Source organism: Capricornis sumatraensis, chromosome 22 (assembly GCF_032405125.1).
Source record: "Capricornis sumatraensis isolate serow.1 chromosome 22, serow.2, whole genome shotgun sequence".
NCBI lineage: Eukaryota > Metazoa > Chordata > Mammalia > Artiodactyla > Bovidae > Capricornis > Capricornis sumatraensis.
Genome location: NC_091090.1, coordinates 15,640,375 through 15,662,924, shown reverse-complemented (window position 1 = coordinate 15,662,924; position 22,550 = coordinate 15,640,375). Strand labels below are relative to the sequence as shown.

The following is a 22,550-nucleotide window of genomic DNA, read 5'->3' as shown; positions in this document are numbered from 1 at the left end:
ATTTCTCAGCAGACTTTCCCTTCTATCTCAGTGGCCAGAGCCAGGTTTCATGTCCACCCCTAGACCAGTATATTAGTCAGTTTGGGCTGGTATAACAAAATACCGTAGACTGGGTGGCTTAAACAAGAGAAATTTGTCTCTCACAGTTTTCTAGGATAGAAATCCAAGATCAGGTTGTCATATTCTGGTAAGGACTCTCTTCCTGGCTTCAGATGGCCACCTCCTCACTATTCTCACATGGCAGAAAGAGAAAGTGAGAGCTAGCGCCAACTCTTCTTATAAGGGCACTAAGCCCATCATGAAGGACCCACCCTCATAACCTCAAACGACACTAATTACTTCCTAAGACCTCATCTCCAAATACCAGCACATTGAGGGGTGATGTTTCAGTGTACACATTTTTGGGGTTACACAATCAGTCAGCAGCAACAAGGGACAGGAGCCTTCTTTCTCTGACTTCAGGGCAGCTGCATCAGATACCTGAACCAGTGTGGATTCTGTTAGGAAGAAAGTGAGGAATATTTGTTGATTGGATAGCCATGGCCTCTGCCACAAGGAGGAGGCTTTCCAAGTGACCCATAGGTTCCCTGAGATCCCTGAGGCTAAAAGGGGCCTAGAGTTTGTGCAGATTTTCCTGCACTTAGTAGACAGCCAGTGTTAAGTGACTGGGGACTGATTTTCCAAGCATAGCTTGGCTGGACTCTAGACAAAGTCTTTTTCTGCTAGTTTACTGGTCAAGACAAAAAGACTTAAGAGTGATTCCAAAACATTTCAAGGTGCCTCTGTCCCCTAATATCCCCTCTGTCTTCCCACAGTCTTCTCTGCTGGCCTTGCATAGACCTGAAGTTCCCAATAGGAGAAATTTTAAGATTTGATGAATGGGACAGGAAGGGGCATAAGGAAGTGCTGCCTATATTTCCGTTGTAAGCTATTGGCTTCACAGCTTCACCGGACGGGTATATGACTGCGTGCACTGATGAGGAAACTGAGGTTAAGTAGCTTGTTCAGGGTCATAGAATTACCATGTGGCAGTGTGGAGATTCTAGTTTGAATGGATCTGAGGCAGAGCTCAGGCTCTTTTCCTCGGTCACGCAGCTTAGGAGGGACAATTATTACAATAATTAATAATAACAAAAATGCAAATAGCTCCAGGAAGGAGAACTCTTTAAGCCATGTGAAAATTGCTTTTTAGACCTTGGCGAGGTTGCTTGGCACGGAGACGGTGCACGGGCGTGTGGAACAGGATCTGAAAGGGGAGATGGGCGAGTGCCAGGGGCTGGGTGCCAAGGTCCCTCTCCTCCCCAGCTCCCTCCTTGCCTTTCCTGAGATTACTTCTGCCTGTTAGGACAGGGAGCAGAGCAGGGAGAGATGGAAAGCCCTCCAGTTCTCTTCAGCTGTTCCTTTGCGAGCAGCCCTGATGAAGCTAGGGGACAGGAAATCAGGGAGTGAGGATGTGAGGGGCACTGCTGGCTGGGGTGGGGATTTGGGAGATGCTGGATTTTGGTAACACAGGCACCCCTGCCTCCCCATAGGACCTCTGAGTGGGCTCCAGCTTCAGAGTTCAATCTCAGTGCTCCAGCTAAGCTGGGGGACACTGGCACCGCATCCCCAGCTACCTTCCCTATAAAAGGAGACAGTGTCTGTCTCCCTGCATTGATACGTAGGGTGAATAGGGTGTCATAGGTTAAGTACCCAACGAAGGATTTGCTGCAGATTATATCCATGACTGGGCTTCCCTGGTAGCTCAACTGGTAAAGAATCTGCCTGCAATGCAGAAGACCCTGGTTCGGTACCTGGATCGGAAAGATCCCCTGGAGAGGGATAGGCTACCCACTCCAGTATTCTTGGTCTTTCCTGGTGGCTCAGATGGTAAAGAAGCTGCCTGCAATGTGAGAGACCTGGGTTTGATCTCTAGGTTGGGAAGGCCCCCAGGAGGAGGGCCAGTATTCTTGTCTGGAGACTCCCCATGGACAGAGGAGCCTGGCAGGCTACAGCTCATGGGGTCGCAAAGAGTCAGATACGACTGAAAGCCTAAGCACGCACACATATCCATGGTTAATGTGGCTCTCTCACACCCACTGCCTACTGGGGGTTGACCAGATGTTTGGTGTGGAATTGTTCCATAGAGAGTTAGGGTGCTTCTAGTAGGCCCCTCAAGCTCTGGGGTCTCTCCAGCCTCTTTAGGATTCCTGTTTCTCCCTGATAGTGACTCAGTCTGCTCTCCTCAGTGAAGAAGATGGGCAGTGATGGGCCAGGGACATGTGGGTGCTCACAGTCCTAATCAAGCCCAGCATTTAGGGAACAGAGAGGGAAGAACACAGGGCATCCCTACAAGACACCTTATCCTCCACAGGGCTTTTGTGAGCACTTATTGTGTGCCAGCATATTACAAAGCACAGACATCACTTTGCCCACAAAGGTCCATGTAGTCAAAGCTATGGTTTTTCCAGTAGTCATGTGTCGATGTGAGAGCTGGACCATAAAGAAGGCTGAACACTGAAGAATTGGTGCTTTCAAATTGTGGTGTTGGAGAAGACTCTTGAGAGTCCCTTGGACTGCAAAAAGATCAAACCAGTCAATCCTAAAGGAAATCAACCCTGAATATTCATTGGAAGGACTGATGCTGCAGCTGAAGCTCCAATACTTTGGCCACCTGATGCAAAGAGCCAACTCGTTGGAAAAGACCCTGATGCTGGGAAAGATTGAGGGCATGAGGAGAAGGGGATGAAAGACGATGAGATGGTTGGATGGCATCACTGACTCAATGGACAGGAGTTTGAGCAAACTCTGGGAGATGGTGAAGATTAGGGGAGCCTGATGTGCTGCAGTCCATGGGGTTGTGAAGAGTCGGACATGACTGAGCAACTGAGCAACAATCACATTGTATGCCAGGCACTGAACTGCAGATGACTGTGCGCCAGACACTGTTCTGTGTGGCATGTATGAGCTCTATTAATTCTCAGAAAACTTGTAGGAGAGAGGGACTATGATTACTCCTGCTTTACAGATGGGGATACCGAGGCACGGGCAGACTAAGTGATGTCCTAGATACACGGGAAGGGCTGGGTTCTGGACCCAGCATTGAAGATGCAAGTTATGTGCTCATCACCACCAGCTTTTTGCCAGAGGTTGCAGGGATGCTTAGTGAGGCTGTTGGAAAGAAACTAAACCATATTTCCTTGGCCTTTTGAACCTCATGAACCTCTTTAAGAATGTGATAAAAACTCTCCAAAAGAAGAATGCGTACATACAGATCAATATGCCACATTTTGCTAATAGTTTAAAGGGGTTCATGGACCTCAATTAGGGACCTATAGTCAAGAAAAGCTGAGATACGTCCTCTTGGAGTGTTTCCTTATTCTGTATCAAGAGTCATTGCTAGTAAATCCATGGAGCATGTATGGGCTTTGTTTGCATGCATGCTCAGTCGCTCAGTTGTGTCCGACTCTTTGCGACCCTATGGACCATAGCCTGCCAGGCTCCTCTGTCCGTGGGGATTCTCCAAGCAAGAATACTGGAGTGGGTTGCCATTTCCTCCTCCAGCAGATCTTCCTGACCCAGGGATCGAACCCATATCTCCTGGGTCTCCTGCATTGGCAGGCTGATTCTTTACCACTGAGACACCTAGGAAACCCATAGACTTTGTTTAAAGATTGAAGATGTGATAATCAGTTCACCCAGCAATTTAGCTCAGAGGAAATGTATCCACCCCCTCAGACTGGGGCTCCCTGAGGGCAGGGCTCTGTCTCCTCTCAGACTGGGGCCCCTGATGCAGGGTTCAGTATCCTCTGAGATTTGGTCTCCCCTAGACAAGGCTGTGTTTCCTCTCAAATTCAGGCTCCTTGAGGGACGGCTGTCTCCTCTCAGATTGGGGCTCCCTACGGGTAGGATTGTGTCTCTGCTCAAATAGGGCTGTTTGAGGGCAGAGCTGTGTCTCCCCTCAGACTGGGGCTCCCTGAGGGCAGGGCTGTGTCTCCCCTCAGACTGGGGCTCCCTGAGGCGGGGCTGTGTCTCCCCTCAGACTGGGGCTCCCTGAGGGCAGGGCTGTGTTTCCCCTCAGACTGGGGCTCCCTGAGGACCTGGCTCTGTCTGCTCTCAGATCTGATCTGCCTGAGGGAGGGCTGTGCTTCCTCAGATTCAGGCTGGTTGAGGCAAGACTGTTTCCCCTCCGATGGGGCTTCCTGAGGGCAGGGCTGTGTCCCCCTGTCAGACTGTAGCTTCCTGGCGGCATTGCTGCTTTTCCTCAGAAGAGACTCCCTGTGTCTCTTCCTCTTTCTGACTACAGAGCCTCACCTTCTATTCTGACTCTTTCAAGCCCCTCCTTGGGGTGTCACCCTCAGGCTCTGTCCTTTAGTACTTGGCAGGAATTCTCATTTTGGCCTTTCTGTCTTTGCTGGGGTCTTCGCCCCTCACCGCCCAGAGCATGGTCATCCTTCCTGCAACTGTTTCAGAAATTATTCTGAGAGGAGAGCGGGGAGGGAAAGAGCATTGGCCTCGGCTCCCTGACCTTGATTTAAGGAACAAAAGAAGCCAAGCTTTAGGTTGCAGCTTGGACAGCTGAAGTATTTTATGCTTTTGGGGAAAAAAAATGTATTTTGCCTGTTGGAAAGAAAGTCTCTTTGAGTTCGCCAAAGACTGGAGAAAAGCAGTTGTGGTCTGGTCTCTTTGTGTCCTTGCAGTTTGAGCCCTGCTTCCTGGTAGAAGATCTGGTGTTTATACCCCATGGCTTCTTACTACCCCTGTGCCTGTGGGCGAGTCACTCACCATGCCTGAGCCTTGGGGTCTCAGTACATCAGCCCCAGGGGGAAACTGGGGATGTAGGTGATGGGATGGGCTTCCTGGACCTCTCAGTGTAGAAATGGCTTGTGTCGCTCCTCCTGTCTCTCCTTTGTCATGAAGTGAACCTGAGCGCTCGCCAGGAGAGTGACTGCTGTGCTCAGCACCGGCCGATGATGACTAAACTGTCTGATGAGCCTCACTATGTCCCAGGGCTTCACAGCAGTTCTAAAGGAGGAGCTATTTATAACTCCATTTTACAGATGGGGAAACAGAGGCACAAAGAAGGCAAGTAACTTGTTCAGAGGGGGGATGTGAACTGAGCTCGTATGACTGCAGCCCACACACTTAACCATCAGGCTCTGCAGCTAAGTGGAAATACAGGGGCCGACCCTGAGCATGACCCTGTGGGGAGACAAGAGCCTCGCTCACCCATCTGGCCATTCCTTTTGGTTTTCCTTCATCCACCCAATTTGCCAGGGCCCTACTCTGGGTCCAGTGCTGGGTTGGCCTGGAGCAGCGCTGGGGTCGCTGCCCCATGTGAGAGACAGTGTGTGTGTGTGCTAAGTGACTTCAGTCGTGTCCAACTCTTTGCGACCCTTTGGAGCGTGGGAGACAGAGGCACCCTAATTTTGAAGTCCAGGTTGTGCCGAGTATGGTCATGGGTCCTACACGCCAGAGAATGGCACAGTACAGGCCAGAGAAAGCTCTGAGGAAATAGTTGTCGGTCACTGTCTATCCAGGGAAGGCAGAGTTTAGAACAAATAGGAATGCTTCTGGAAGGAGGGTAAGGATAATCTCAACAGAACAGAGGGAAGCAGGTTTGCATTACCCTCAGGGCCACGGCCAGGATGACCCTAAGTCTCAGTGAGAGTCCAAGGTCACTGGGCAGGGAGCCACCAAAGCTAGGTGGCTGTGTTCTATTTCTTAGTCCAACTGGGTGCGCTCACCAGGAGAATCCCCATCGCCCAGACAGGCCCCATCTGCTTCTCTTGGAAGATAAAACTCCGTATCTGTGTTTCTTTCTCTCAGTTACTTTCTCTTTCTTTCACGTGCATGTACACACACACACACACACACACACACGCACACATACACACATATATGCCCATATCTAGGCTGGAATCCTGGAGAAGGCGATGGCACCCCACTCCAGTACTCTTGCCTGGAAAATCCCATGGACGGAGGAGCCTGGAAGGCTGCAGTCCATGGGGGGTCGTGAAGAGTTGGACATGACTGAGTGACTTCACTTTCACTTTTCACTTTCATGCATTGGAGAAGGAATGGCAACCCACTCCAGTGTTCTTGCCTGGAGAATCCCAGGGATGGGGGAGCCTGGTGGGCTGCCGTCTGTGGGGTTGCACAGAGTCTGAAGCGACTTAGCAGCAGCAGCAGCAAGCTGGAATCCAGAGTTTCACTCTCTCTCACCTAGACATGACTGAACCTGAGTTCCAACTAAACTTGAAGGATACCTAGAAGTCAGTTGCCTTCTCTCCAAGTCTCACATTCCTGATTTATAAAGAAATTAGAAAAGGTGACCTCTGAGGTCCCTTCTAGCTTGAACATTCTAGGATTTTATGTAATTACAGAACTTCATTATAGAATTCAAAGATAAACCTCAGCACTTGTTTGAGAAGAGTCCCCCCCACTCCCCCACCCCCCAATCTTCTTTATGACTTTCCAGCTTCTCACCACACCTCAGGTTCCACTGCCACAGAGTCATCTTTGGAATTTAGGCATTTTGTATAATTCCAGACCAACGCTCCTGCCCTGAACCTAGCACACTGAGGAGAGGGGGGTCCACCTGGGAACAGATCAGCCCACTTCAGTGCGGAAAGAAAGTGAAATCGCTCAGTCGTGTCTGACTCTTTGCAACCCTGTGGACTGTAGCCTACCAGGCTCCTCTGTCCATGGGATTCTCCAGGCAAGAGTGCTGGAGTGGGTTGCCATTTCCTTCTCCAGGGGATCTTCCCAACCCAGGGATCGAACCCTTGTCTCCCGCATTGGAGGCAGATGCGTTAACCTCTGAGCCAAAATAGGTGGTGTCTTACCTGTGGTTCCTGCTGCCTAGCTTTTCGGAGCCACCTGTCCGTGTCGTTTCAGCTGATGCTCACTGCAGAGGACTGGGAGGTTTATCAGATGGTTTCCAAAGTGGCCGCTGCTGGGAGCAGGTCTGGTAGAGGGCCAGTGGGGGCCAGCAGAGGGATTCTGTGCCTTTGGGGTCCTGGAGAGCTAGCAGGGTAGCTACCTTCGGGGAGAGGCCCTTGAGTGAAGAGACTGGAGCAGAGGGTGGGAGTCTGTTGGGAACCAGAGCTGGAATGATGGACCAGCACAGTCTGGGCCTCCTTGGCAGCAGAGCATGCTGCGTGCTGTCACCAGGAGGCTGCTGCGCCTGTCCGTCTGTCCCGGGCTCCCACCTCAGAGTGGGGGGTGGTGCTGGCTGTGGGTCGAGGTGTCCAGACAGGCTGTCTCTGCTGATGGCTTCAGTGTCGGTGACTTGGGGGAAGGTCTCCTTCTAGACCTCTCTGGCTCTACCACTGCTCGCCACGCCCTGTCCCTCCCTGGGCCTCAGTCCCCTCCTCCTCAGGGAGAAGGTGAAGGGATAATCCTGAAGGTTTATCTGTTATCTGATCACCAATAATCCAGCCCTGATACTGGGAGTTGGCTGGCAGGAAGCCACATAGCCCAGTGTCTGTGGTTTCTTCTCTCTGGGGACAGGGTGCAAGGGGTCTGTTGGGGGGAATGGGGCATGGGAGTGGAGAAGGGGGATGACAAGACCCCAGGGACATCTGAGAGGGAGGTGGGACATGGATGAGGTGGTTGGCAAGGGCAGAGCAGGACTCTAGGGCAGGGTAGGAAGGAGTCAGTAGCACCAACAGGTGGGCGGGTGGGGGGGGCCTCACAGGAAGCCCCTTCAACAATGAAGCCCTTGCCCGAGTCAACAAGGGTCTTCAAGGAGCAGGTCTCCCAGCGGGCCCCTCTGGGGGGCTGTGTGGGACACAGAGCGATCCCCGGGGGGTGGGGAGTGAGGAAACTGGGCATTGATGCCCCAACGCCTCCCCATCATTGGCTGAAGGCTGCCCCGGGGAGTGTCAACTCCCTGGTTATTTGCAGCCCTGTCCACCTGGGAAAGCCCTTGGAAGAGAAGCAGGAGGAAACTAGGGGTATGGACGGGAACTCTGAGGGTTGAGGAAGGAGGGAAGGCTGAGCCTCTCTACCGTACAGATGAGGAAACCGGCCCAGAGAGGTGGAATCACTTCCCAGCCGGAGACTAAGTTTCCGTCGGGCCACATTGTGTCCTGCACAAGGACGGCCGCAGGTCACTGTGCAGCGAGGGATGCCAGACGTGCAGGGCACGTCCTTGCCCAGTTGCCCCTGTTAGCTGGGATCCTGCCTCCCCAGCACTGACTCTTGCAGGACCCTGAGAGGACTGGGAGCTAATATTTGCCCAGCACTGGGCGCCACACATGGGGCTCAGTGAGTGGGAGCTGGGATCGCACAGAGGCAGGGTGGGAGTGGGATCCACACCTGTCTCTCTGCCCCCAAACTCCATGTCCATCATGGTTTTTTGTTGTTGTGAACCATGCATGCCACGTTGCTGGCAGAAGCTTTGTTCCCCAACCAGGGACTGAACCCTGGCAATGAGAGCATCACGGAATCCCCTGTTGTGTCCATCATCTTACTGCGTGACTTCAAGTCTGATTGTCAGAGCCATGTGTGAGCTCTGGCCTTGATCACCGAAGGACCTTGTTCAAATGAGTCTGCATCTCCTGGGAGGTGTCATTAATTAATCCACAGGCACAGGGGAGATGGTCGAGTCCACTGGCTCTAAGTAGAGCCCTGGGAGAATGGAACAGTGAATGGAGAAGTTTTTGATGGCTTGATTTTGTTTTATTTTTTCAGAGACAGAGAAGTGGTAAAAGGAGAATTTCTAGAACAGGATTTTCAGAACATTGGGCAAGTTGGGATTTGGCCCAAGAGCGAGGTGCTGTGCAAGCTAGGGTACCAGGGTCCACAGGAGTGCGTGGTGGTGGGGGTGAGAGGCAGGGAGCACCAAGCACCCTAGGAAGGCTGAGCTGAGCAACCTCATGGGCCCACCCAGCTCTAATGAGCCCTACTAAACCACTCTGCGAGTTGGTGATGGACAGGAGGCCTGGCGTGCTGCAATTCATGGGGTCGCAAAGAGTCGGGACACGACTGAGCAACTGAACTGAGCTGAACTGAACTGAAACCATGCAGAAGGAGCCTCCTGCTTCCTGTTTGCCTGAAGCCAAGCCTGAGGCTGCCTCTGGGTCTCAGTAACAGCCTGAATTCCCTGGGATCCTGGGGCTGTGCTAACTCCTGCGCTCTCCCCATCTTTCAGGAACCTTCTGGACAAAGACATGTTCTCCAAGTCAGACCCACGTAAGTCCTGCTCTGACAGTAGTAACAGTAGCAACAATAACAACTGCACTGTGTTTGGTTTATTTTGCTCTTTTCCATGTTTTATTATAAGATAGTATACTTCCCTGTGCTCTACAGTAAGACCTTGTTGCTCATCTATTTCATATATAGTGGTAATCCCAAACTCCTAATTTATCCCTCCCCACCACCTTCCCCCTTTGGTAACCATAAATTTATCTTCTGTGTCTGTAAGTCTGTTTCTGTTTTGTATAAATTCATTTGTATAATTTTTTAGATTCCACAATACATGTTATCATATGATATACGTCTTTCTCTGTTTGGCTTACTTCAGTCAGTAGGACCATCTCTGTGTTGCTGCAAATGGCAAAATTTCATTCTTTTTTATGGCTGAGTCATAGTCCATTGAATATTTGTACCACATCTTCTTTATCCATTCCCCTGCCCATGGACATGTAGGTTGTATCCATGTCTTGGCTGTTGTAAATAGTGCTGTAGTACATGTACGGGGTGCATGTATCTTTTCAAATTAGAGTTTTCTCCAGATATATTCCCAGGAGTGGGATTGCAGGATCTTACGTCAACTCTGTTTTTGTGTTTTAAGAAACCTCCATTCTGTGTTCCACGGTGGCTGCACCAATTTACATTCCTACCAACAGTGTGGGAAGGTTCCCTTTTCTCCACAACTTCTCCAGCACTTGGTGCTTGCAGGCTTTTTTGTGATGTCCATTCTGACTGGTGTGAGGCGACACCTCACTGTAGTTTTGATTTGCATTTCTCTGATAATGAGCAGTGTCGAGCGTCTCGTCATATTCCTGTTGGCCATCTGTATGTCTTCTGTGGGGAAATGTCTGTCTAGATCTTCTGCTCAGTTTTCGATTGGGTTTCTTGTTTGTTTTGTTATTGAGCTGCATGAGCTGTTTGTATATTTTGGAAATTAAGCCCTGTTGGGTCGCATTGTTTGCAAATATTTTCTCCCAGCCCACAGGTTGCCTTTTTGTTTTGTTTATGGTTTCCTTTGTTAACAATGGCATTAAGGCTACTCCAGTGGCCGACATGGGAGCCAGGACTGAGTGCTTACTATGTACGAGGCACTGTTCCTGTACATCAGGGCTGTCTCATGTTTCACCGACACCGTCTGCAGAAAGAGAACTGGTGGGGCGGGAGGATGCGAAAGCTCAACACAACCAAGCGGGTGGGGAGGGCTCGGGGTGTTTGGGGCCAGAAGGTCTCAGTCCCAGGGAAACCAGTGCAAGGTCTGTGGCCTAGGGGCATGAGCACTGGTTTTGGAGCCCAGGGTTCTAGCTCTAAGCAGTGTTGCCCCAAGTATATGACCTCAGACAGATCACTGGCCTCCTCTGATCCTCAGTTTCCCCATCAGGAAAGTGGGGCTGATGGTAACAATAGGGCTGAGGCCGCCTTGGGCTCTAAAGGGACAGGCAAGTCTCAGATGCCCCCTCCTGCCACAGCTCTGCCACTCAGTCCTCCTTCAGGCCCACCTGTCCACCCGCCTCACACTTCACACTTGCTCTGGCCTAGGAGTGGCCCTGACCCTCCTCCCAGACCCCCATATTCTAGCCCCCTACTCCAAGCTGACCTCGGCCCTACCCAGACCCAACAAGGCTAACCAAGACGGAGTGTCCTGCGGTGCTTGACCCCCCCGAGCCCTCCCCATCTGGGGCGCACGTCTTCCTCTTGGCATGGAGCGTTAACCCTTTTTTCTCTCCTCTCCTCACAGTATGCGTCATGTATACTCAAGGGATGGAGAACAAGCAGTGGCGGGAGGTAGGTGCAGCCCCGCTCCCACCCTGGAAACACCAGCCTGTCCTGATGGTCTGTCTGTCTGTTCATCTAACTCTGGAGTCCTCCCACCTGGTGACTTATTACCAACTCCAGCATCTCAGCTCCCGAGGCTAGTAAGACACGCAGAGTCTTATCTCTGCTGATCCAAGAAGAGACTGGAGGTGGTGAGAAAGTTCCTGTCCTCAGGGAGCCCCGGTTGAGGCGGGAGACAGGGAGCCCTGGTCCACCAGGGTGGTGGCCTGAGGTATGGGTACAGCATCTCCACTGAGTCGCCGCCACAGCGGCTTTCCTGGGGTTTTTGACTAATGTGAGTGAGCGTGGCTTTAGTTAGGTGACTCCCCTCTGCTTTGAATCAACTCCCAACTCCTTAGTCTGACTTCCAAGCTCTGCCATAACTCAGGATGAGCACGTTTCCAGCCTTGTTTCAATTCCATTGTCCCACCAGAGTCCAAGTGTCTTTTCCTCCTGGTGACAGGGGCTCTAAGGAAGAGGGCAGACTTGAAGGGCTTACTGTCAAGAATCATAGAGACTTTAGAGGATGGGTGCTAGATACCTTTAGTCTATTCCTCACCCAGAAGCCAGAGGAATCCTATTAAAACCCAAGACAAACCCTGTCCCTCCTCTGGTTGGAGCCCTCCAGCAGCTCTTGCAAAACCGCCGTCTCTGTGGAGGCCCACCAAGCCCCATGGGGTCTGACTTCCTTGAGCTGTCTGACCCATCCCCTGCTGCCCATCCCCTCCATCCCTCCACTCCAGCCATGCCTGCCTCCTCCTGCCTCAGGGTCTTTGCACTTGCTGTTCCTTCTCTCGAGATGCTCTTTTCCCAGACGTTCATGTGGCCCCTCCACAATTCCCTCAAATCTTGACTCAGACATCACCCCATCAAGGCCTTCCCTTGGCTACCCACTCTACCATTTCAACTGTCAGGCGAGTATATGTTCCTCGGTTCTTTGTATGTCACGCGGGTGTATGCTCCTTGGTTCCGTCTCGTCACAACAAAGATTCGGAGCGACAGACATTAAAGCCCTCCGCGCGTCACAGCTCTCGGGTCTTGGACAAACCGTGTTGTAGCTCTCAGGCAAATCAGTGTTACAGCTCTGTTTTATTTAGAAGATGGCAGGAGAATCCATCCTCGAAGCGTGAGGGCATGCCGACCCAAAGACTCGAAGAGAAGAGAGTGGAGGAGCGCACAGGGGAGGGAGAGAGAGAGAGAGAGGGAGAGAGAAAGAGAGAAAGAGCGCACGCCACGCACGCGGGAGAGAGAGGGAGAAAGCTCTTTGGCTCCTCCTCCTATATGCTTTCCCTCCCCCCGGGCCTGCCCTATGCAAATTGGGCTTAGCCAGGAGTGCTGTCTGTTCTACTGAAGTCTTCACTCTGGTCCTCGGGCCTTCCTTTGACCTTCCTTGTCTTTTAGCCACCGCCATTTTGAACACCTTTTCCCTATTCTACCTACCTAACAGAACCTCTCCAGCACATAGGCCCTTTCCTGCTTAATTCTGCCAACCCCCAAAACACCCCACAGCATGTGTGATCTCAGTTCCCCAAACAGGGATCAAACCCACAGCCCCTGCTTTGGAAGCTCAGGGTCTTAACTGCTGGATGCCCAGGGAAGTCCTGCCTCCCTATCATTTTTCAGTATAAACCATAAAACCAGTAGGTGTTAGCAAATGGCTGTTGGAGGAGTGACTGGATTAGGAAAAAGAGGCGGATGACAGACAGAGGCCAGCAAGAATGTGGCAGCTTTTGTCCCCTTCCTAACTCTGCCTCCTTCTTCCCTCACACCCTCCATGCCAGCTGGTTTTCAGGTGCAGAGGATAAAAGGGGGAACGGGCCAAGGGGGAGGGTCCTAGTAGCCCCTGGCTCCTGTCTGAGCAAAGAAGGAGCAGACCTCCTTACTCTTGGAGAAGAGGCTCTGGCCAAACAAGGATGGCGTGAAAGTCTGGGAGGTGAAGAATGTTTTCTTCTATGGTTGAAGGGGTGGAACCTCCATGAGGATGTGGGGGTGAATTTATCCGGAGGTGGTTTCCCGTGGTCTTTGTATTGTGCACACTGAGCTCATTCCTGGTGATCTGAAGAGGATCCAGGACGGGATGAGAGGGGTTTGGCCTTGGCAGCCCCACCTGTGCCCTTCACAGGGAGGGAGGAGGCCCGAGGCTCTGAACAGACACTCGGCTTGGGGTCTCCACTGAGAGAGGCAGGCGCTCTATCTAACGGGACAGAGGCAGCTTCAAAGAGCAGAGGGACACAGGTCTAGCCCCTGGGGCCTGCCAAGAGGGAAGAAAGGGAAAGGTGCACGAGAAGAAAAAGTCAAAAAACCAAGAGCTCACAGGGGTGGGGGTCCCCAGTGGCTTGATGAGAATGGGGGACTGCCAGGCCAGTAAAGCTTCAGTAATTCAGACTTAGTCATGAACTCTGGAGGAAGTCATGAACTGCTTCCTCTTTGGTGGACTGGACGGAGTATCACCTGTCGTGCTCCCTGCTCCTTCCTCCTTCAGATTTGGCAGAAGCAAGTGGCCGAAGTGGGTAAATTTTATCCATAAAATGTATGGGCAATATTTCCCCAGGGACTGGGCTATTGTTGACTTTTTGCCCTCTCCAAGACTCTAAACCAGTTAAAGTCTAAACCAGATTGCAGGGGAAATGTTTAGCCTAAATGAACTCATTACTTTTGAGGCCTTTGGCAGAGCTTCACAGAGAGCAGGAGTGTCCTAACATCTCAGTGATTCATTCAGGAAAGTCTGGAAGGGCCTCTTCAGAAGAGTGCTGTTCCATGAACCCTTCATTACAGTCTGTAATGAGGCTTGTCTCATCGGGGTCAGGGTCCCCAGTTGCCCACGTTGCATCTTTTTTTTTTTTGGCCATGCTTGGGGCATGCAAGATAGTAATTCCCCAGCCAGGGACTGAACCTGTGCACTGGAAGCACGGAGTCTTAACCATTGGACTGATAGGATTGAACCGATAGGGAAGTATCCATATTGCATCTTGTTATCATACACACCACAGGATGAAACGAAGGAAAGGAGATAGGCCTTGGAGTCAGATACACCTGTGCATTCCCTCCTGGCTCCAGCTCTCTCTGGAACACATTTCTTAGCCTCTGTGTTTCCACACATGGAGATAATACGGGGATAACACCGACCTCACAGGCCTGAGATGATTGTAGGGCAGGGTGGATATAATGTGGCTGCTGTGTAGTCATCGTTTGGTAAATATTATTGTACAGCATCGGCCAGATTGTGGGGCCTTACTGGTCCCTCTTCAGTCAATATTTACAATAGGAAACATCCATGAGGTGCTGCGGGAAAGAGGGAGACAGGCCAAGAGAAGAATTTCACCAAAAACACAGATGGAACGGGGAGTTTTCCGCCTGGAAGGGGAGATCCCCGTGCATGAATAATGCGGAAGGAGGATGTGATGAGAGGTATTGATGAGAACCGAACGGGAGTTCAGAGGAGAGAACGTTACAGTCAGGGTGTCATTCGGGTTTTTAATGGAATGGGAACCTAAACGCCAGTCACCTCTCTAAGGGGTGCTTGACAGGGAGCAGAGGAGACTGTGGGTTGGAAGGAACTCTGAGGCTCAGCGGGTTCACCCTCCTCGTCCTGTAGAGGAGGGGGACTGGCCTCAGCTGTTGGAATCGGGGTGCTCGACCCCAGTACAGCGGGGGCGTCCACTCGGGAGAGCTGAGTCAAGCTGGGTTTCAGTGAAGCCGGGAGACACGGTGCTTGCAAGGGCCCAACAACAAAATGGAGGTGAAAGCACAGGCTTGGAGGGGACGGGAGTAAGCAGGCCAGTCTAGGTCTTGGGTGGTCGAGACATATGATAAAAGGCTATTTATAAAGGAGTGTGCGGGGCTCAAGGAAACCGAGGAGGGCTGGTGAATCGCAGAGGCTGGCAACAGTGGGACCTCTCCAGGCCCGAGGCGGTAAGGGGAGGGTGGGGGTGGTTCCTGGAACCCCAGGGGAGCTTCTCTACAGGGGCAGGGCCCTCAGTGGAGGTGCGAGGTCACCCCGGCCACCCTCACTCTCCCCACCCTCTGCTCTCCTGCCTTCACCTCCCTTGGGGGAACCTCCTGGGAGACTCGGGGCAGGGGCTGCTGATCCAGTCCAGACACGTTGGCCTCCCAGGCACAGAGCAGGGTGGGGAAGGGCAGACAGAGACTGGACAGACAGACAGCGAGCGAATCCGTGAGGCTGGCATTCAGGCGGTGTTGCGGGTGTTACAGGGAGAGGCAGCTAAGGGAGCTCATGACCATCACACTGAGGACTGCTTGGCTCACAGGGTCAGAATGTCAGAGAGGAGGCTGATCCTGTTTATAGGATCCGTCAGCACCACGTCCAGCCTTCAGGGGCGACGGTGGCAGAGCTCTGTCGATGGGCTACCCGGGGACGCAGGCTTCAAGCTACTTCTAGAGAAGGGACGTTTCCCTCAAACACATCAAAGGCCCTACTGCTTTGCCTGATTCTTTGTGTGACCTGCAGAGGAAAATATCAGGAATGGAGAAGTTAAAGAATAATCCAGACCCACCTCTGTGGAGTGGCCTCTGCTATGGAAGACTGCTTTCCCTGGTAAACACAAACCCGTTCGCATGGCTCCACATTTCATTGCAAAATGTCCCTGCATGAGCTTGGATCTTGGCCAAGAGATACGCATACCATGGCCGGAGGGTGGCAAGTGCAGGCACAGCCGTTTCTCCAGGCAGGGTCCAGACCCCCCTGTTTGCATAAGGCCGCAGAAGGATGAAAGCTGCTCTCGCAGCCCCTGGCTGTTGAGTTCCAGCTGATTTTAACTGTTTGGGTCATTTTAATGCCTTCTGAGAAAGCTCCATCTTCCCAGCACCTAAATCTGTCACTGCACTTTATGAAAATTGACTCAAGATGTAATTTTAGCCCGGGAAATTGAGCACTATTTGCATCAAGGCTTGCTGGGGCCTTCTGCATGTCCCGGGAAGGGCAGGATGGCCAGGCAGGAGGAGTCCCAGAAACACTCTCACTTAGGAAGACGGGGCTGTGCATGGGTCCCCGTTCGAAAAGGGTTGGGGTAGGGGTGATCCCTGCCCCTCCCTTGCCCGCTGGTTGCCCAGGCTGAGGGCCCCTGGGAAAGGAGGAGATGGGTATCATGGAATCTGAGGGTGTCCCCTGATGATTGACCCACACCACCCGCAGGGCGTGCGGCCCCAGCCACCACGCCCACGCAGCCCTGCCTGAGCGCTCAGTCTATTTTTGAGCAACCTCAGCCTGTTAAACATCTTAACACCAGCTGGGAGTGACAGTTCATCTCTGAATGTTCAGGATGATCTTCTTCAGAGCATCTTGACATGAGCCTCCACATAACTTTGACTCAACCTGCTCTGTGCTGGGGGATGGATGCTGGGGACACAGAAAGGGACCAGATACTGTCTATGGCCAGAGCTCCCTTTCAATTCAGGGAGGTAACAAAAACCACAATAACAGCAGGAGTAACGCTAATAGCAAACACTTAGCTAACAGTGATGGACCCTGGCCCTGATCTAAGCATTTACCGTAGTAACTCATGTAATCGTCACGACACCCCCGTGATAGAGGTAGCTGCAGCCGCACTGTTGTTATCATTATTATCGGCCCCATTGAACAGAGGAGGAAACTGCATGCAGCACAGACAGGTTAATGTGAAAGGAGTTTCTGAGCATGACGTCAGAACTATAATAGAATTATATATAAAGGGCAAAACTCCACTCGTTCCTAATTCCATACTCGTTGTGCAAAATAAGCTGGTTTTCTCTCCCATGTGTTCTTTCAGTGTTTGAGGACAGCTCACAGGGCCCTGTTAGTCTGCTTTGGGGCAGACTTAGAATGTGACCCTTTCTCTCCAAGCCGTTCTTTAGTGTCTCTTGTCCCTTTGCCAGGCTGGGCACACTTTCTGGAACACAAGTCTGTTTGTCACTGTTCTTTCCATAGTGTGTGTCCTGCTCTGTCCCCTTCTCTAGCTGAGGGCACCGTGGGTTGGCTGTCTCCTCACCGGGTCTTGGACTAGACGATCATGCATTCTGTGGGTCTGTTTCCAAGGTTTACGTGTCTGTCGACAGTGTCTAGAATTCCACTGGCCTCTTTGACAGACGTCTTTGACTTATTTCATCTTGATTTTGGGGGCTCCTGTATCTTTCTCACATGGGTTGCTATCCGAACAGAATTCCTCTAGCTCAGATTTGGCAATGGTGTTTTTGAATGTAGACGTGAGGGTTTACAGTTATCTCTGTTGTGTGTCATTTGGCAGATCCAGTCTGCTGTTCTGGTCTTTGACGCTCACGCTGAATTATGGTAGTGCATTCAGCATCTTGGTTCTGCCTTCTGGCCCTGCGTCAGCTGCAGTCATTTGTCCACGCAGTGATAGGGGTTGAATGAAACGGAGTGCTGTGCTCCTCCGCTCGAGACCTTTTCCCAGATTGATCTGGTCCCGAAGGACATCATGAATAACAGCCAAATGACTTGTCAGATGACACCCTGAACTTGATGTCCAAAACCCTGCGTTCCCATCCCAACTCTGAGATTTGCTATGTGACCTGGGTGAGGTATTTTTCTTCTCTGAGTCTCATCTTACTCATGTGTAGAATGGGGTTAGGAGATCTTCTTGGGAGGACTAAGATAACGCTTGTGAAATATCAGTGGTAGAATATCACTGCCCAGCTCGGGCACCTGGCCCTTCATAGTGGGAACGGCCACACTTGGAGACCCTGGGAATCAAACCAACATGCCCTCCCAGCACCTAGAACTCACGAATGACAGCCAACATTCTGTAATATGCAAGCTTCCTGGGAAACTCGAGTCCCCTCCTCAGAGGCTGTGGGACCGCATTGGCTCCAAGGAATGAGGGCTTCCTGGGGGAGGGGGCTTCCCAACCCTGCGTGTGAGGGTCCCTCGTCAGGAGGCGCTCTCTCAGGAAAGGCCAGGATGTCATCCCTGTGTCACTTGCAGAGCACTGCAGCGTGGCATGCCAGCCACCAGGATGGGGACCGCTGCTGGCACAGGAGCTCCGCTCCCAGCCTCGAGGGTGCCTTGGTCCCCTGCGGTGTTTATCCAGATGTCTTCTCAGTCTGCCCACGAAACCCTGCCTCTCTGTGTGCCTCATCCCCCTTCCAGACCCTGATCATCCTCCCTGCCTCTGGCCCCAAAGGTCACCCCCAGATTCATCCCCAAAGTCTCCTTTCCTGCTCCCCCTGAATAGAATAGGCTTTCTCCTGGCCTCCAAAGACTCTCTGAATCACAGTTCAAGAATTCACCCATTTCACCTTTGCTCTGAGACAAGACATCAACCTCTTAGCCTGGGGTTAGAGCCTCTCCCACTTGGACTCCCCTAAAAATGGCCATAAGATAGGATCTGCCAGGGACTCAGCCCTTTCTGTGTGCTCTGCTCACTCATCCCTACCCAACGCTGCAGCCACCGCGAGGAGATGCAATTGGCCCAGATCCCAGAGAGGAGCCGAGGCGGGGCAAGGGGAAGTAACTTGTGCACGGCCATGCACTTCATCAGTGTCGGGCTGGGACTCAGTCTGTGATGAAGCCTCCTAACTCTGGTTGGCTGTCCACAGCTGCCGGGCCTTTAGGGGAGACACCTGCCCCCACGGTCAGGGCTGGGTCAGGCACATCTCTGTTTCTGCTCAGCCTTGACACTGGGCCTACAAAACCATGAAGTCAGGACCCAGGCTGATTTCTCCATGTGCGCCATGTGTTAGAGTGAACCATGCGTGCATGCTAAGTCGCTTCAGTCACATCCAACTCTTTGCGACCCTATGGACTGTAGTCCGCCCCTCTGTCCAAGGGATTTCCCAAGCAAGAATACTGGAGTTGGTTGCCACGTCCTCCTCCAGCGGATCATCCTGATCCAGGGATCCCACCTGCGACTCTTAACGTCTCCTGCGTTGGCAGGTGAGTTCTTTTACCACTAGCTCCACCTGGGAAGCCCAGATTGAATCATTTGGATTTGCAGTTTGAAAATATTGCCAGTTTCGCATGGTCTGACAGTTAAGGTTAGGCTCTAACCTAATATTAGCAAGTGGTCCCTAGTCACACACAAGCTCAGAGAGGTCCCAGGGCCTGCCTCTAACCTGAGAGGCTTCTCGAGGCAGGCCGAGGGGATGCTCCAGGGTTGGTGATGATCCGGCCACAGCAGCCTCTATCTGTGGGAGAACCTGGGGTATCCCAGACCCACTCCCGAGGCATGAAGTCACACTGGTCTCTGCCGAGTTTTGCTCCCTGCTCGTTCAAGGACTTAAATGCTTGTACAGACCTTCTAACCATCCAGTTGTCTCTCTACACCTTCCCGTTGGCTGTGAAAAATCATTGCTAACACCCCTCTGTTAATATGGCTCTCCAGTGCCCAGGAGATAGCGTATTAAAGGTGAAACCTCCTAATAAGGGTCTTTCCAATGTAACTCCCACTTGTAGGATGGATGAAACTCATTAAAAAATAATTTAAAATCATGTGAGAAAACCCTCTGCTGTTTGACTCCAAGCTTTTTCCTCCTTCCTCAGGGCCTGGTACCCACTTAGGGAAGAAACTCTCCTTTGCTCTGACCCTCTCTCTGCAGCCAGCATTCAGAGCCCCCAGTCTGGGGTACTGCCCACTCTCACTCTGTTCCTCCAGAGGTAATTTTCCATCATGCCCTTGCCTTTATCCACCTCTGATCTACCTTCAGCTCTGAGCTCCCTAGACACCCCTATCTTAGCAACCAAGATTGCTCCTTGATAACTGATGATTTAAGCTACTCAGAGAATCAGTCGAGATGTACAGAAAGTCTGTATAACAACAGGCCTCCTTTACTGAGTGCCTGCCGTGTACCCCGCATCTCAGACTCATCATCTCTAATCCTTGTAACAACTCTGCAGGCAGGTACAGAGTATGCCCAGAGCGTGTAGTAGGGGTGGGGTCTTGGGCAGTTTTAGGAGCCAGACAAACCTGGGTTTGTTTTAGGACCCTGATACCTAGAGCTCTGTGGACTGAACCAGACATGTATCCTCTCTGAACCTCAGGTTACTCACATGTAAAATGGGCAACTAGCAATACTCACCTGCTCGATTCTCTAAGGATTTGAGATAACACAGGGTAAGTTGGGGGCTTCGCTGTTAGATCAGCTGGTAAAGAATCCACCTACAATGCAGGAGACCCCAGTTTGATTGCTGGGTCGGGAAGGTCCCCTGAAGAAGGGATAGGCTACCCCCTCCAGCATTCTTGCCTGGAGAATCCCCGTGGACAGAAGAGCCTGGCAGGCTGCAGTCCATGGGTTGCAAAGAGTCAGACACAGCTGGCTAAGCACCACACAGTACAGCGTAGGGTAAGCGGAGAAGCCAAGTAGGCACTTGGTAAAAGATAGCTCTTGATCATAAACCACTGATGGGCTCTGGGTGCCGGGCAATGTACCAGGTGGCTTATATACTTTCTCACAGGTAATCCTTTCTAAAGATAGCAGTATGGAAGCCAAGAGAAGGGAAGTCACTCAAGTAAGACACTGTGGTAACCTCCAGGGTGCAGAGGGTAGCAGGGAGATCCCTGCTCTCAGAGGCCTTACAGGAAGCTGGTGTGCAGGATGATTGCAGGAGAAAGGGCAGAAGCAGGAAGACAGTATGCAGTGCCGTGGAACTCCTGGGATGAGAGGGGGTGGAGAACTGACACGTACACAGAAAGACTGAAAAGCCTCCTTTCGTTGATCTTGGTGAGGGTATTGGATCAGATCCTCTCGAGGCCCCAGGTTTCAGACTACAACTAGTCCAAGAGCCTCCCAAGGAGTTTAGATTGGAATTCTCAGCACTTCACAGCAGGGACAGATCCAGGGGGAATTCCGGGGGGAGATGGCACCATACCTGGGACTCAAAGGATGGTGGGAGGAAGAAAGGGCATTCCAGGAATGGGGCCTCACAGAAGCAAAGCCTTGGGGTGTGAATGGCTTGCATGCATTCACATGCTGGCTGTGACTCAGTCTGACTGCGGCCCAGGGTGTGCTGAAGAGAGGTTAGCAATCAGCTTGAGAGGAAAGGAGCTTGGGACGGAAGGATGGCGCCTGCTGGGAGTCCTGTTGGGCATCTGCAGTCTTAAATGTAATCATGATTTCCAGAGTGAGCAGTCAGGGAGCAGGCATTTATGGAGCACCTACTATATGCCACACACTGGTCCAGGCACGTAGTGGAGGGTGAGACAAGCAGAGTCCCTGCACTGGAGAAGATTAGGATGGTCAGCAAGGAAATTGATTTCAAGTACTGATTGATAAGTGTTGTGAAAAAGATAAGACAGTGTAATGAGATAGAGAGTGACCGGGAGAAGGGAGCTGGTTTAGTTAGAGGGGTATCAGGCAAGGCCCTGCCGAGTTGAGCGTTGAGTAGTGCCATGCCTAAGTCTGGGAGTGGGAGGTTCCAGACAGGGAACAAGTGCAGAGGCCCTAGGGTGGGAACAGTCTCTCTATACTCAAAGGACAAAAGAAAGCTGGTACCATTTGAGTGGCATGGACGATAAAGGCAATGGGCCATATAGTCGCAGAGCTTGAAGGGGCAGATTCTGTAGGGTTTTGTAGGCCATGTAGGAGTTCAGACACTGCTCTTAGTGCAGTGGGAAGCAATGTGAGGGTTTTGAGCAGGGGAGTGATGTAGCCTGGCTTGTATTTCAGAAGGACAGCTCTGTCCCCGGTGTGCAGGACAATTGCAGGGGAAAGGACAGAAGCAGGAAGACAGTTTGCTCCTGGGATGAGAGGGGGTGAGCACCAGCAGTGGGGAGCAGGTTGATTCAATGGCCAAGAGTTTAAGAGTGAAATGAAAGACCCTCCATCCACTAGGCTGTGAGCCCAGTTTGGGATCCCTGATGACCAACATAGGACCTGGCCCTCATCATAAAACATAGACCTTTATCAAAAGATGGAAAGTGACAAGTGGACCATTATTATTGTTAAAGCCCAGAGCAAGAGACAAGCCTCTCAAGGAGGAGGACTACCACCCCACCATCGGGTTGGTTTTCCAAACTCCCCTTTTTGCAATTTACCTCTGCAGAGAAAGGCTGCTCTTGGGAACTCCCCTGGTTGGTGCAGTGGCTAGGACTCACACTCCCAATACAGGGGGCCAGGGTTCCATCCCTGGTCAGGGAACTAAATCCCACGTGCCACAGCTGAGACCCCGCGCAGCCAAACAAATAAAGGTCACTCTTGAGCCTTGGGTTCCTTGGGCAGTCTTTGGTGGGATTTGTTCCTGAATTTTCAGCTGAATTTCGAGGGCCTTGACCCCCTGTCATCAGCAGCAGGCAGTCTAGGACAAAGGCCTTTCTTCCGGGAGGGACCAGGTGGAGCCACAGATATCTGCTCCCAGTCTTAGGTGCCTGTTCCCAGTCTTAGGCTTTAGAACCTGCTTTATTTCCGTGTCTCTTGAAATCCTGACTTTTCCACTTCTCAACCTCTCTGAGCCTTAGTTATTTTCATCAGCAAAATGGGACTCTGGGACCCTGATGCCTGCTCCTTTGGCTGTGATGGGACGAAATGACAGAATCACTCAGCTCAGTGCCTTGTTGCGCTCAATGCTTAATTTTTTTTAATGAATCCATTTTATTTTTGACTGCTCTGGG

The 22,550-nt window shown here is 51.8% G+C and overlaps 1 protein-coding gene across 2 annotated transcripts in view; it reads left to right on the top strand.

The window, feature by feature from the left end:
- CPNE5 (copine 5) overlaps positions 1-22,550 on the top strand; it is a 99,442-nt gene that overhangs the window by 6,358 nt on the left and 70,534 nt on the right. For both annotated transcript variants that reach the window (XM_068994252.1, XM_068994251.1), the window contains exons 2-3: positions 9,140-9,180; positions 10,916-10,962. In XM_068994252.1, the coding sequence (XP_068850353.1) occupies positions 9,140-9,180; positions 10,916-10,962 (88 nt within the window). The remainder of the gene's footprint in view (positions 1-9,139; positions 9,181-10,915; positions 10,963-22,550) is intronic.